This window comes from Emys orbicularis, chromosome 20, assembly GCF_028017835.1.
Source record: "Emys orbicularis isolate rEmyOrb1 chromosome 20, rEmyOrb1.hap1, whole genome shotgun sequence".
In the NCBI taxonomy this organism is placed as follows: Eukaryota; Metazoa; Chordata; order Testudines; family Emydidae; genus Emys; species Emys orbicularis.
Window position 1 is genome coordinate 21,147,275 of NC_088702.1, and position 16,517 is coordinate 21,163,791.

The following is a 16,517-nucleotide window of genomic DNA, read 5'->3' on the forward strand; positions in this document are numbered from 1 at the left end:
TGGGGCAGAGACAGATCTGGGGAGGCCATTGTGGATTTCAGCCTAACATTGATGCTGGAAGGTTTAATCTCACTTTCTCAGATACGGCATCTTAGAATTGATTCCCCCAACACACACACGCCACGTGCAGCTCCCCCCGCCCCGCCCATGGATTCTGTCTGGTGACAGGAAGCTGTCTTCTCAGGCGAGAGAGCACAGGGGGGGTGGCTCAGCCGGGGGGGGAGATGCTCACAAAGCTGAGCCTGCAAAGCCTCTGAGGTGTCCAGCTCCGTGCAAGCTTCAAACAGCTCGGCTCAGCTCTGAGGCCTCTCGTGACAAAGGGTCTCTGATCCGTCTGCAGAGACGGTCGCCCACATCCGGCGCAGCCACAGCCCGAGAGCAGGGCTGAGTTGCGACCGCATCGTTGCAGAAATTCAGCCTGATAAAACCTGGAGACGCACCAGACCCAGCTTGGGCCCCCGAAGTGCCGCTGGGTCAGGACTGATTTGTGGGTGTGCCCCGGTCACCCCTTGAACATCCAGAGAGACACTGCCGGGTGGCGAGTGGATCGTGAATCTCTTGCTTCGTTGGGTGTGAGCCACACAACATAGTGCCTGCTCCACGACTGGCTGGTGGATTGGTTTACGCTGGAGAACGGTCAGCAACGTTGCAAAGGGCGAAAGCTGCGTGAATTTTGGCCGGGAATATCAGGATTCATTGAGTCATTAGTTTTAAGAAGCCAATGTGATGGGGTACCCAGCGTGCAAGCTGGACTGTGGGACCTCTGAGCCCTCTGTCCCACCAATCTCGGGTATCCCTCTCACACTGTGATGGTGTGACAAGCGACAAACCTCTGGCAGGCCCTGCACTTACACAGCCATCCCCAGGCAGGGACACACCCAGCTGAGTTCCAGGAATGCTTCTCCCAGCCCCTCATGAACCATTAATAGGGAGGCTCCAGTCAATCCCCCCGGCTCCCTGGCTTTGCAGCTGAGAAATGTACTGTCCTGCCCTGGTGAGAAGCCTGGCCAGTGTAAGTTCATTACCCAGTCGGTGCCTCCCCCGATGTGGAGAGCACAAACACCAGCCTTTGTAAACTGAGCTGAGATTTCACAAGCACTTCCATCAAAACACACAGTTTTAGGTATACTATAAAACAGGTTTATTAACTGCAGACAGAGAGATTTAACTTGGTTATAAGCATCGAGCATAGAGATCACAGTTCGTTACAGAAGAAATAAAAGTAAATTCCAAATCTGAGTTCTATAAACTAAAAAAGCTTTGAATCAAGCCAGGTCTCGCCCTGGCAGATGGTACAAGCAGGTGACAGATCCTCAATAAGCAGTCTGGGACTCACCTCCAGCCTGGGACCCCCTCCCCAGTTCAAAGTCTTTGTCCTCCAGATGTGTTTCCAGGTGTTGAGTTGTGGGGGGAGTGAGGCCAAGTGGTGACGTCTTTTTCCCTCTTTTATAGTTTCTTCCAGTTTCTGGAAAGATCTTTTGCTATGATGTGGGTCAAACAGTCTCCATTATCTACGTGCTGTTTCTGAGAAATCTCCATTTTATACAGTTCCTGAGATAGTGGATTCTTGGTGGGTGCTGATGAGCCTTTAACGCGGTCGGGTTCCTCCGCTGTCGTACCTGAGAGGCTGGTTGTGTCTGTTCCCCAACATCACAACTTACAAATAGAAAACTTCACAACCTCACATACCATGACAGCACATACAATCCAATGGGATATTAACAGATCAAGACTTTTCAAATCATACCTCACAAGGCAGACTTTGTACAGAACATATCATATTTATATGACAGTGGTGAATATGGGCATTCCAGGGTGCTGTTTTGAGGTACAGAGTACAACAGTCACACATTTTATTTAAAGTCGCCAATATTTTAAACACCTCCCGACTCCATTGACTTCCAAAACAGAGCTGGATATTTCTGGTTTCCTGAAACTTTTGGCAGAGTTTTGTAGGTCGCCGACTCTTACAAAATTTGGTTGAGGCATTCGCCACGCTTGTCATTTTCCTCTAAGTCCCAGATCCTGGAATCAGCTGATTTGGTGGAAATTTCAGCTTTCTTTTCTATTTTTTTAGGTAAGTTTCCAGCCTTCGTTGTTGCAGAGAAAAGGTTGAAATGGTTCAAAAAAATTCATAAGGTAAAAAAGAAGAACCCAAATGTCTTTCTTTTCAAACCAATCTCATGATGTTTTAGGGGGTGGCTCATAAGGTTTGAAGGCTTGGGCTTGGCAATGAAGAGACAGGACTAGATTTTTAAAATGGCTAAGGAAGTTAGGTGCCAAATTCCCATTGAAGTTACAAGTTAAGCACCTAACTCACATACGTGCTTTTGAAAATCTCACCCGTAGAAGCCTAAATCAATTCAATTACATCATGTACCTGCAGACAGCTAAAAAGTAACATTTAAGTGCTTATATACAAATGCTAGACATCAAAATAATAAGATGGGTGAACTTGAGTGCCTTTTTTAAAATTAGGATACTGATATAATAGGCATCACAGAAACTTGGTAGAATGAGGATAATCAATGGGACACAGAAATACTAGGTTACAACATATGTCAGAAGAACATAACAGGACATGCTGCTGGGGGTGTGGCACTATGTGTGAAAGAAAGCGTAGAGTCAAATGAAGTAAAAATCTTAAATGAACCAAACTGTACCATACCATCTCTATGGATAGTAATTTGATGCTCTAATAATAAGCAGGAGGTATATATTACCAAGCACCTGACCAGGATGGTGATAGTGACTGTGAAATGCTCAAGGAGATTAGAGAGACAATAAAAATAAAAAACTCAGTAATAATGGGGGATTTCAACTGTCCTCAAATTGACTGGGTACATATCACTTCTGGACGGGACACAGACATAAAGTTTCTTGACACCATAAATGACTGTTTCTTGGAGCAGCTAGTCCCGGAACCCACAAGGGGAGAGGCAATTCTTCATTTAGTCTTAAGTGGAGCGCAGCATCTGGTCCAAGAGGTGAATATAATGAAACCGCTTGGTAATAGTGACCATAATATAATGAAATTTAACATCCCTGTGACAGGGAAAACACCACAGCAGCCCACCACGGTAGCATTTAATTTCAGAAATTGGAACAACATAAAAATGAGGACGTTAGTTAACCAGAAATTAAAGGGTCCAGTGCCAAAAGTGAAATCCCTTCAAGCTTCATGGAAACTTTTTTAAAACACCATAATAGAGGCTCAAATGTATACTCCAAATTAAAAAACATAGTAAGAAAACTAAAAAAGTTCCACCGAGGCTAAATAACAAAGTAAAAGAAGCTTTGAGAGGCAAAAAAGGCATCCTTTAAAAAGGGGAAGTTAAATCCTACTGAGGAAAATAGAAAGGAGCATAAACTCTGGTAAGTGAAAGTATCATTAGGAAGGCCAGAAGAGAATTTGAAGAACAGCTAGCCAAAGACTCGAAAAGTTATAGCAAAAATTACATCAGAAGCAGGAAGCTGCTAAACAACCAATGGGGCCACTGGAGGATCGAGATGCTAAAGGAGCACTCAGGGATGATAAGGTCATTGAGGAGAAACTAAATGAATTCTTTGCATCGGTCTTCACGGCTGAGGATGTGAGGGAGATTCCCACCCCTGAGCCATTCTTTTGAGGTGACAAATCTGAGGAACTGTCCCAGATTGAGGTGTCATTAGAGGAGATTTTGGAACAAATTGATGAACTAAATAGTATAAGTACCAGGACCAGATGGTATTCAGTTAAGAGTCCTGAAGGAACTCAAATGTGAAATTGCAGAACTATTAACTGGGGTATGCAACCTATCATTTAAACAGCTCCTGTACTAAATGACTGGAGGATAGCTAATGTGACACCAATTTTTTTAAAAAAGCTTCACAGGTGATACCGGCAATTACAGGCCAGGAAGCCTAACTTCAGTAATGTGCAAACTGCTTGAAACTATAGTAAAGAATAGAATTATCACACACATAGATGAACATAATTTGTTAGGGAAGAGTCAACATGGTTTTTGTAAAGGGAAATGATGCCTCACCACTCTACGAGAATTCTTTGTGGGGGTCAAAAAGTATATGGACAAAGGTGATTCCAGTGGATATAGTGTACTTGGAGTTTCAGACAGCCTTTGACAAGTTTCCTCACCAAAGGCTCTTAAAAAAAGTAAGCTGTCATGGGATAAGATGGAAGGTCGTCCCATGCATCAGTAATGGGTTAAAAGATAGGAAACAAAGGGTAGCAATAAATGGTCAGTTTTCAGAATGGAGACAGGTAAATAGTGGTGTCCCCTAAGGGTCTGTACTGGGACCAGTGCTGTTCAATATGTTCATAAAGGAACTGGAAAAAGAGTAAACAGTGAGGTGGCTAAATTTTCCGATGATACAAAATACTCAATATAGTTAAGTTCAAAGCAGACTGTGAGGAGTTACAAAGAGATCTCACAAAACTGGGTGACTGGGCAACAAAATGGCAGATGAATTTCAGTGATGATAAATGCAAAGTAATGCACATTGGAAAACATAATCCCAACTATAAATATAAAATGATGGGGTCTAAATTAGCTGTGACCGCTCTAGAAAGAGATCTTGGAGTCATTGTGGATACTTCTCTAAAAACATCCATTCAATGTGCAGCGGCAGTCAAAAAAGCGAACAGAATGTTGGGAATCTTTAAGAAAGGGATAGTTAATAAGACTGAAAATATCATATTGTCTCTATATAAAGCCATGGTACACCCACATCTTGAATACTGCATGCAGATGTGGTTGCCCCATCTCAAAAAAGATATATTGGAATTGGAAAAGGTACAGAAAAGGGCTACAAAAATGATTAGGGGTATGGAACAGCTTCCATATGAGGAGAGATTAATAAGACTGGGACTTTTCAGCTTGGAAACAAGATGACTAAGGGGGGATATCATGGAAGTCTATAAAATCCTGACTGGTGTGGAACAAGTAAATAAGGAAGTGTTATTTATTCCTTCTCATAAAACAAGAACTAGGAGTCACCCAATGAAATTAATAGATAGCTGGATTAGAAGAAACAAAAGAAAGTATTGCTTCATGCAAGGCACAGTGAACCAGAGGATGTTATGAAGGGCAAGACTATAATGGTTAAAAAAAGAACTAAACAAATTCATGGAGGATAGGCCCATCAATGGCTATTAGGCAGGATGGGCAGGGATGGTGTCTGTAGTCTCTGTTTGCCAGAAGCTGGGAATGGGTGACAGGGGATACATCACTTTGGTGATTACCTGTTCTGTTCATTCCCTCTGGGGCACCTGGCTTTGGCCACTTTTGGAAGACAGGATACTGGGCTAGATGGACTTTTGCTCTGACTCAGTATGGTCATTCTTATATTCTTATGTTATCATAACCACTGGGTGCAAAGATGACATGACGACAAAAACAATAACACAAAGATATAGAAAAGAACAGACCATAAAGAATGAAACTCCCCAAAATAATCTAATAATGAACAAAAATAAGAATCCATATATTTTGTTATAATGACAGATTCATAGATTTCAATGCTGGAAGGGACTGGTGTGATCATCTCATCTGACCACCCAGATCACACGGGTCAGAGAACTGCCCCAAAACAATTCCTAGAGCAGAGCTTTTAGACAAACATCCCCAATTGATTTAAAATTGGCGGTGATGGAGGATCAACCACGACCCTTGGGAAATTGCTCCAATGGTCAGTTACTCTGATCGTTACAAATTTACACCTCATTTCCAGTCTGAATTTGTCTAGGTTCAACTTCTGTTCACTGGATCGTGTTAGACCTTCCTCTGCTAGACTGAAGATCCCGTTATTAAATACTTGTTCCCACGTAGGTACTTACAGACTGTGATCAATTGACCTCTTCACCTTCTCTTTGTTAAGCTAAATAAATTGAGCTCCTTGTGACTCTCACTCCAAGGCAGGTTTTCAAATCCTGTAATCATTCTTGTGGCTCTTCTCCGAATAAGGGGAAAAAAAATCTCTTTCTAAAAAAGACAATTTTGGGGTCAAGAGGATATTATGGGTACCAGCTAATAAATTCTTTCTCCATGCAAAGATCCACAATTCCATCTGTTCCCCTATTCATCTGGCTCTGGCCCCGAGGTGTCAGTGGTTTGGGGCTTGCATGCACGTTGCCGGTACCTCTGAAACTCTTCCTCCATGGTGAGGTAGAAGATGGGGTTGAGGCAGCTGCTGAAATATGTCACTACACAAGCAAAAGCACTTCCTATGCTCAGAAGAGGCAGAGGGTACGTAGCTGAGATCTGCAAGAAGAAGAAGACGTGATATGGCAGCCAGCAGAGGAAAAAGGTCGGGATCAAGCCAAGAAGGATCTTGAGGGGCTTGGTGGACTGGATCAGCCTGTTCCTTCTCAGCTTGGCAGCTAAAAAGGTGTAGAAGGCTGTGATTAAGATCAAGGCTAATGGGATTAGAAAACTAAACAGGAACTGGATCACAACTGCAGCCTTCGCCCTCCCTGCATCTGGATGGAAATACCTGCTGATATTGGGAGGTGAGAGCTGGTAGTCCAAGAGATCACCGTACCTCAAGCTGAACCCAAGAGACAGGGCCCACAAGCCCATAACCACCCCGAAAGCTAGGGGGTGCGTGCGGTGGTTCCGGGCCCACTCAGGGCATGCCACTAAGATGCAGCGGTCGACACTGAGGGCCGTGAGGAGGAAGGCACTGGAGAACATGTGGAGGGAGGTGACGGTGCTGCTCAGCTTCCAGCTGCAGTGAAAGTCGTGGATGAAGATGGAAATCAATCTGATTGGCAGGAAGATGATGAAGATGAAATCGGCCAGGGCCCGGTTCCAGAACCACACAGCACTGACTGTTCTCTCCACACGGCAGCCAGCGACGAAGAGGATGTAGCCGTTCAATGGCACACCGGCAAGGAAGGCCATGCCACACAGCACCAGGAAGAGGATTCGGGACACCATTCTTGGAAGAGTTGCAGTCACAATATCCCCTCCTTCGTCAGGTCTCAGTGGGGGCAGCGCAGACGTTCTACTGAGCAAAGGAAGGAAGAGCAATGAAAAGGGCTGCAGGAGAGGACATGTGCAAAGTGAGACAGCCACAATGTTTGTAATCTCCTCAGAGTTTACAAACATCCCAGATCCTAAGCTGAGCTCAAATAGGATCAAATACTTGTAGGCCAATGTCACCAATGGTTCAAAGACCTTAGACGCATAGAGACAGAAAGTTAGGAGGGGACCACAAGGGTCATCTCATCTAACCCCCTGCCAAATGCTAGAAGTCTAAATAATAAGATGGGTGAACTAGAGTGCCTCATGTTAAAGGAGGATATTGATATAATAGGCATCACAGAAACCTGGTGGAGTGAGGACAATCAATGGGACACAATCATTCCGGGGTACAAAATATATCAGAGGGATAGAACAGGTCATGCGGGGGAGGGGGGGAGGGGAGGGGAGTGGCACTATATGTGAAAGAAAATGTAGAATCAAATGAAGTAAAAATCTTAAATGAATCCACATGTTCCATAGAATCTCTATGGATAGTAATTCCATGCTCTAATAAGAATATACCAGTAGGGCTCTATTATCGACCAGCTGACCAGGACAGTGATAGTGACGATGAAATGCTAAGGGAGATTAGAGAGGCTATCAAAATAATGAACTCAATAATAGTGGGGGATTTCAATTATCCCCATATTGACTGGGAACATGTCACTTCAGGACGAAATGCAGAGACAACATTTCTCGATACTTTAAATGACTGTTTCTTGGAGCAGCTGGTACGGGAACCCACAAGGGGAGAGGTCATTCTTGATTTAGTCCTGAGTGGAGCACAGGAGCTGGTCCAAGAGGTAACTATAACATGACCGCTTGGAAATAGTGACCATAATATAATAACATTTAACATTCCTGTTGTGGGAAGAACACCTCAACAGCCCAACACTGTGGCATTTAATTTCAGAAAGGGGATCTATGCAAAAATGAGAGGTTAGTTAAACAGAAAGTAAAAGGTACAGTCACTAAAGTACAATCCCTGCAAGCTGCATGGACACTTTTCAAAGACATCATAAGAGAGGCCCAACTTAAATGTATACCCCAAATTAAAAAACACAGTAAAAGAACTAAAAAAGAGCCACCGTGGCTTAACAACATGTAAAAGAAGCAGTGAGAGATAAAAAGGCATCTTTTAAAAAGTGGAAGTCAAATTCTAGTGAGATAAATAGAAAGGAGCATAAACACTGCCAAATTAAGTGTAAAAATGTAATAAAAAAAGCCAAAAAGGAATTTGAAGAACAGGTAGCCAAAAACTCAAAAGGTAATAACAAAATGTTTTTTAAGTATATCAGAAGCAGGAAGCCTGCTAAACAAACAGTGGGGACCCTGGACGATCGAGATACAAAAGGAGCACTTAAAGACGATAAAGTCATAATGGAGAAACTAAATGAATTCTTTGCTTCAGTCTTCATGGCTGAGGATGTTAGGGAGATTCCCAAACCTGTCGTCCTTTGTAGGTGACAAATCTGAGGAATTGTCACAGATTGAAGTGTCAGTAGAGGAGGTTTTGGAATTAATTGATAAACTTAACAGTAACAAGTCACTGGGACCAGATGGCATTCACCCAAGAGTTCTGAAAGAACTCAAATGTGAAATTGCGGAACTATTAACTATGGTTTGTAATCTGTCCTTTAAATTGGCTTCTGTACCCAATGACTGGAAGATAGCTAATGTAATGCCAATATTTAAAAAAGGCTCTCGAGGTGATCCCGGCAATTACAGACAAGTCTAACATCAGTACCGGGCAAATTAGTTGAAACAATAGTAAAGAATAAAATTGTCAGACACATAGAAGAATATAAATTGCTGGGCAAAAGTCAACATGGTTTCTGTAAAGGGAAATCATGTCTTACTAATCTATTAAAGTTCTTTGAAGGGGTTAACAAACATGTGGACAAGGGGGATCCAGTGGACATAGTGTACTTAGATTTCCAGAAAGCCTTTGACAAGGTCCCTCACCAAAGGCTCTTACGTAAATTAAGTTGTCATGGGATAAGAGGGAAAATCCTTTCATGGATTGAGAACTGCTTAAAAGACAGGGAACAAAGGGTAGGAATAAATGGTAAATTTTCAGAAAGGAGAGGGGTAACTCGTAGTGTTCCCCTAAGACCAATCCTATTCAATTTATTCATAAATGATCTGGAGAAAGGGGTAAACAGTGAGGTGGCAAAGTTTGCAGATGATACGAAACTGCTCAAGATAGTTAAGATCAAAGCAGACTGTGAAGAACTTTAAAAAGATCTCACAAAACTAAGTGATCGGGCAACAAAATGGCAAATGAAATTTAATGTGGATAAATGTAAAGTAATGCACATTGGAAAAAATAACCCCAACTATACATACAATCTGATGGGGGCTAATTTAGCTACAACGAATCAGGAAAGAGATCTTGGAGTCATCATGGATAGTTCTCTGAAGACGTCCACGCAGTGTGCCGTGGCAGTCAAAAAAGCAAACAGGATGTTAGGAATCATTAAAAAAGGGATAGAGAATAAGATGGAGAATATCTTATTGCCTTTATATAAATCGATGGTACGCCCACATCTTGAATACTGCGTACAGATGTGGTCTCCTCATCTCAAAAAAGATATACTGGCATTAGAAAAGGTTCAGAAAAGGGCAACTAAAATAATTAGGGGTTTGGATCGGGTCCCATATGAGGAGAGATTAAAGAAACTAGGACTTTTCAGCTTGGAAAAGAGGAGACTAAGGGGGGGGATATGATAGAGGTATATAAAAAGTGGTGTGGAGAAAGTGAATAGGGAAAAGTTATTTACTTGTTCCCATAAGAACTAGGGGTCACCAAATGGAATTAATGGGCAGCAGGTTTAAAACAAATAAAAGGAAGTTCTTCTTCACACAGCACATAGTCAACCTGTGGAACTCCTTGCCTGAGGAGGTTGTGAAGGCTAGGACTATAACAGGGTTTAAAAGAGAACTAGATAAATTCATGGAGGTTACGTCCATTAATGGCTATTAGCCAGGATGGGTAAGGAATGGTGTCCCTAGCCTCTGTTTGTCAAAGGGTGGAGATAGATTGTAGGAGAGAGATCACTTGATCATTACCTGTTAGGTTCACTCCCTCTGGAGCACCTACATTGGCCACTGTCAGTAGACAGGATACTGGGCTGGATGGATCTTTGGTCTGACCCAGTATGGCCGTTCTTATGTTCTTATGTTCAAGATGCAGGATTTGTTGTGTCTATTCTCTACCCGAATATTTTTTTGTTTTTACATAGTATCAGTTGTTTTTACTAAATCAAATATTTAAAAAAAACCCACACTTGCTTCTTGCTGAAAGGTTAGATTTCTAGGCAAGGGGAGGTGGACAGTGGGTAGTGGGGGTGTCCTGGATGCAGAGACAGAGTGTGAGACACCCTGAAATCTAACTAAAAATTCCCAAATAATCTTCTTGCTTTTAGTTTCCCAAAAGGAGCTGGTTATTACCGTCTTTTTTAAAAAAAATGTTAATGAATGATTGTGTCCCCCCCCCCCATTTTTTTAAAATAATGGAAATTTTGAAAGTGATTCTTCTCCCGCCCGCCTTCATTTTGAAGTGGAGTTTTTGTGTGGTTTGGTCCATTTTGGGAGGTGAATTAGTGGAGTAGGCAAAATCCCCACCCAAAGATTACCCCCAATGGAAATGTCTGGTGACAGAGAGCAATTCCCCCGGAGGAGAAAAGTAAGACTGAAACAACGACGACAACAAAAAAGCCGTAAAAACACCAGAAGAAGAAGAGACCAGTAACAAGCCAAAACATCTTTTTTTTTTTAAGGGAGGATATTGCAAGAGTCTATTTCAGTGGACAGACATGGAGTCAGGACGCCTGGGTTGCATCCCAGACTCTGCGACTGAATTGTTTGGGGAGCTTGGATAACTCATGTCATCGCCCCGTGACTCAGTTTCCAATCCAAACAGTTCTCTGTTTAAATGTGAGCTCGCTGTGGCAGGCCTGTTTCTCCCTGTGGGTCTGTGCAGCGCGTGGCACAACGGGGACCCCAAGCTCGGTCAGGGTCTGTGCAACACCCAGTGTGACGGGGGCACCTGACCTCTGACAAAAGGACCCACAAATAATTTCAACCCGCTCTATCTGGACTGGATGAGGGGAGGGGATGGGGCAGCTGGGAGGGGGGATATTGGGCAGTGATGTGGGATAGTGGGGCATCTGGGGGGTTTACCTCATTTCCTTACCTGTTTCTTGGGGGGACGCAGCGTCTCAGAGTCGACCCCCGTCCCAGGTTCCCCTATGCAATGCCTGCAGCTCGCCCAGAGTGGCTCAGCCCAGAGCAGGAAGCCGTTCATGTGGGGGTATATCTGGTGGGGGGGGGACAATGTGGGGAGATCACGGGATGTGGCTGGGTCCGATCATTTCTGCAAAGCCTCGAAGGTCTTCATCAACCACAGCTATATGCAGACATCACACGAACCACAAGCTCCCCCCACCTCGCTGGGCCCTAGCAGGGTGTCTGCATTTGGCTGTCCACATCCGGCAGCAGGTGGGCAGGGCCCCCAGTGAAGAGCAGGGGCTGAGACAGCCACGTCAAGCCGACTCCACCGGGTGAGGTCCCAGGATCTGAGACACCAGCTGGGACTTTCCCCTCCAGCTCCTTCTGGCTATGGAAAGCAAACAGAGTCCCACTGAGAGATGGATGCAGGAGATTCTCAGCGCTGCCTTTGCTGCAGGGAACCCACCCCTCGGCCCAGTCACGTTACAGGCCAGGCAACGCTAAGGAAACCCTCGCTCTGTGCTGGAGACCACACAAACCACAGCCCAACCTGAAACCTGCCTTAGTCTTTCATCATTTGTCTTGAGGCCTCAGGCGTAGAGACACTTTTCAGCTCAACGTGAGCTCCCACGGTGAACAGGGCTCCAGCCATCCTGGGATGCATCAACAGGGGAATCTTGATTAGGAGCAGAGAGCTGATTTTCCCTCTGGATTTGGCCCTGCTGAGACCGACACTGGGATCCTGTGTCCGGTTCTGATGGCAGATCTTCCCATCAGGAGTGATTTGTGGGTAGGTCCTGCCACCCTTCACCCCCGGTCAAACCTTGAACATCCTTGAGAGGCCATGCCAAGTGGCGAGTGGATCGTGACTCTCTCACTTCATTGCCTGCAAGCCACACGACATTGTGTCTGTTCCACAACTGGCTGGTGGATCGGTTGGATGCTGGAGAACGGCCAGCGATGGGGCAAAGGGTGAAAGTTGCGTGAATTTTGGCCAGGAATATCAGTGTTCATTGAGACACTGGTTTAAAAAGCCACTGTGATGGGCTTCGCGGCCTGTAACCTGGTCTGTGGGACCGCTGAGCCCTCTGTCCCGCCAACCTGTGGTATCACTTTCACACTGTGATACTGTGTCAAGCTACAAACCTCTGGCAGGCCCTGCACTTACACAGCCATCCCCAGGCAGGGACACACCCAGCTGAGTTCCATGAATGCTTCTCACAGCCACTCATGAACCATCAATAGGGAGTCTCCAGCCAATTCCTCCCGGCTCCCCAGCTTTGCACCCCAGAACTGTACTGCCCTGCCCTGGTGAGAAGCCCGGCCAGTGTAAGTTCATTGCCCAGTCTGCGCCTCCCTCAATGTGGAGAGGACACGCACCAGCTTATGTAAACTGAGCTGAGATTTCCCAGCACTTCAACCAAACACACAGTGTTAGGTAAATTATAAAACAGGTTTATTAACTACAGACAGAGAGATTTAAAGTGGTTATAAGCATCGAGCATAGAGATCACAGTTAGTTACCTAAGAAATAAAAGTAAATTCACAGTCTGAGTTCTACAAACTAAACAGGATTTGAATCCAGCCATGTTTCACCTTCATAGATGGTACAAGCAGGTGACAGATTCTCAGTAAGCAGACTGGGATTCACCTCCAGCCTGGGACCCCCTCCATAGTTCAAAATCTTTGTCCTCCAGACGTGTTCCAGGTGTTGAGTTGTGGGGGGAGTGAGGCCAAGTGGTAACGTCACTTCCCCCTTTTATAGTTTCTTCCAGCTTGCTGGAAAGATCTTTTGCTATGACGGGGGTCAAACAGTCTCCATTGTCTACTTGATCTCTCTGAGAAATCTCCATTGTGTACAGTGCCTGAAATAGTGGATTCTTGGATGGGTGCTGATGAGCCATTAACGCTGTCCGCTTCCACCATTGTCATACCTGAAAGGCTGGTTGTGGGTGTTCCCAACAACACAACTTATTTCAGTAACACACACATAGCAAAACTTCACAACCTCACATACAATGACAGCACGTACAATCCAATAAGATATTAATGATCAACAAATCATGACTTTTAAACTGATACCTGACAAGGCAGACTTTGTACAGAACATATCATAATTATATAATTAAATCACTTAGAAAAGTTAGATGCCTGCAAGTCACCAGGGCCTGATTAAATGCATCCTAGAATACTCAAGTAGCTAATAGAGGAGGTATCTGAGCCTCTAGCTATTATCTTTGCAAAATCATGGGAGACGGGAGAGATTCCAGAAGACTGGAAAAGGGCAAATATAGTGCCCATCTATAAAAAGGGAAATAAAAACAACCCAGGAAACTACAGACCAGTTAGTTTAACTTCTGTGCCAGGGAAGATAATGGAGCAAGTAATTAAGGAAATCATCTGCAAACACTTGGAAGGTGGTAAGGTGATAGGGAATAGCCAGCATGGATTTGTAAAGAACAAATCATGTCAAACCAATCTGATAGCTTTCTTTGATAGGATAATGAGTCTTGTGGATAAGGGAGAAGCTGTGGATGTGGTATACCTAGACATTAGTAAGGCATTTGATACGGTCTTGCATGATATTCTTATCGATAAACTAGGCAAATACAATTTAGATGGGGCTACTATAAGGTGGGTGCATAACTGGCTGGATAACCGTACTCAGAGAGTTGTTATTAATGGTTCCCAATCCTGCTGGAAAGGCATAACAAGTGGGGTTCCACAGAGGTCTGTTTTGGGACCAGCTCTGTTCAATATCTTCATTAACGATTTAGATATTGGCATAGAAAGTACGCTTATTAAGTTTGCGGATGATACCAAACTGGGAGGGATTGCAACTGCTTTGGAGGACAGGGTCATAATTCAAAATGATCTGGACAAATTGGAGAAATGGTCTGAGTTAAACAGGATGAAGTTTAACAAAGACAAATGCAAAGTGCTCCAGTTAGGAAGAAAAAATCAGTTTCACACATACAGAATGGGAAGAGACTGTCTAGGAAGGAGTATGGCAGAAAGGGATCTAGGGGTTATAGTGGACCACAAGCTAAATATGAGTCAACAGTGTGATGCTGTTGCAAAAAAAGCAAACGTGATTCTGGGATGCATTAACAGGTGTGTTGTGAGCAAGACACGAGAAGTCATTCTTCCGCTCTACTCTGCTCTGGTTAGGCCTCAGCTGGAGTATTGTGTCCAGTTCTGCAGACACCCTGCTAGGGCCCAGCGAGGTGGGGGGAGCTTGTGGTTCGTGTGATGTCTGCATATAGCTGTGGTTGATGAAGACCTTCGAGGCTTTGCAGAAATGATCGGACCCAGCCACATCCCGTGATCTCCCCACATTGTCCCCCCCCCCCACCGCATTTCAAGAAAGATGTGGAGAAATTGGAGAGGGTCCAGAGAAGAGCAACAAGAATGATTAAAGGTCTTGAGAACATGACCTATGAAGGAAGGCTGAAAGAATTGGGTTTGTTTAGTTTGGAAAAGAGAAGACTGAGAGGAGACACGATAGCAGTTTTCAGGTATCTAAAAGGGTGTCATAAGGAGGAGGGAGAAAACTTGTTCACCTTAGCCTCTAAGGATAGAACAAGAAGCAATGGGCTCAAACTGCAGCAAGGGAGGTCTAGGTTGGACATTAGGAAAAATTTCCTAACTGTCAGGGTGGATAAACCCTGAAATAAATTGCCTAGGGAGGTTGTGGAATCTTCATCTCTGGAGATATTTATGAGTAGGTTAGATAAATGTCTATCAGGGATGGTCAAGACAGTATTTGGTCCTGCCATGCAGGCAGGGGACTGGACTCGATGACCTCTCGAGGTCCCTTCCAGTCCTAGAATCTATGAAATTATAAATCTATATGACAGTGGTGAATATGGGGGTTCCGGAGTCCTGTTTTGAGGTACAGAGTGCCACAGCCACCCACATTTTATGTAAAGTCCCCAATATTTTAAACACCTCCTCACTCCATTGATTTCCAAAATAAAGCTGGATATTTCTGGTTTTCCAAAACTTTTGGAGGAGTTTTTTAAGTTCACCAACTCTTACAATTTGGTTGTGGCATTCACCATGATTCCCATTTTCCTCAAAGCCCCAAATCCTGTAATGAGATGATTAGGTGGGAATTTCAGCTTTCTTTTCCTTTTTTTTAGGTAAGTTTCTAGCCTTCATGGTCGCAGGGAAAAGCTTTAAATGGCCGGGGAAAAAATCAGAAGGCAAAAAAGAAGAACTCCAAAGTTTTTCTTTTCAAACCAATCTCATGATATTTTAGGGGTCGGCTCATGAGGTTTGAAGGCTCGGGCTTTGCAATGCAGATACAGGATTAGATTTTTGAAACGTGGCTAAGGGAGTTAGGTGCCAAATTCCCATTAATGGTCAATAGAAGGGAAGTGCCTAACTCACAGAGGTGCTTTTGAAAATCTCACCCGTAGAAGCTAAATTCTCATTGACTTCAACTGAGGTAACTATGGGCCTAAACACTTTTAAAAATAGGACTTAGACCCCTTTGAAAATTACTGTTTGTTTCATAGACCAGTTGATCTTCAGGAACCATAGGACAGAGGAAGACCTGGAGCTCCACTGGTGCAAAGATGACATGATGACAAGAGCAACGGCATGAAAACGCAGAAAATGACAGACCAAAAAGAACCAAATGCCCCAAAATGATCTAAAAATGAACAAAACCAAGACTCCAATATATTTTGCAAAAATGATAGATTCATAGATTCCAAGGCTGGAAGGGAGCGTTGCGATCATCTCATCTGACCTCTCACATCACACGGGCCAGAGAACGGCCCCAAAATAATTCCTAGAGCAGAACTTTTAGAAAAACATCCCAGCTTGATTTAAAATTACCAGTGATGGAGGATTCACCACAACCCTGGGGAAATTGCTCCAATAATCACTTACTCTGAGCGTTACAAATATACTCCTCATTTCCAGTCTGAATTTGTCTAGGTTCAACTTCTGTTCACTGGATCATGTTAGACCTTCCTCTGCTAGATTGAAGAGTCTTTATTAAAGAGACTGTGACCAAGTCACCCCTTCACCTTCTCTTTGTTAAGGTAAATAGATTGAGCTCCTTGAGTCTCTCACTCCGAAGCAGGTTTTCTAATCCAGTAATCATTCTCGTGGCTCTTCTCTGAATAAGACCAAAACATTAACTGGCTAAAAATACAATTTTGGGTTCAAGAGGAAGCTATAGGTCCCGGTAAACAGAATTCTTCATCTTTCTTCATGCAAATGTTGACAATTCCATCCATTCCC

At 43.9% G+C, this 16,517-nt stretch overlaps 1 protein-coding gene across 1 annotated transcript; it reads right to left on the reverse strand.

Annotated features, from left to right (window-relative positions):
• Positions 1-6,074: 6,074 nt before the first annotated feature.
• LOC135892119 (chemerin-like receptor 1) lies at positions 6,075-6,938 on the reverse strand. The gene has a single exon (XM_065419813.1). The coding sequence runs from the start codon at positions 6,936-6,938 to the stop codon at positions 6,075-6,077; it is 864 nt and encodes a 287-aa protein (XP_065275885.1).
• Positions 6,939-16,517: the final 9,579 nt, after the last annotated feature.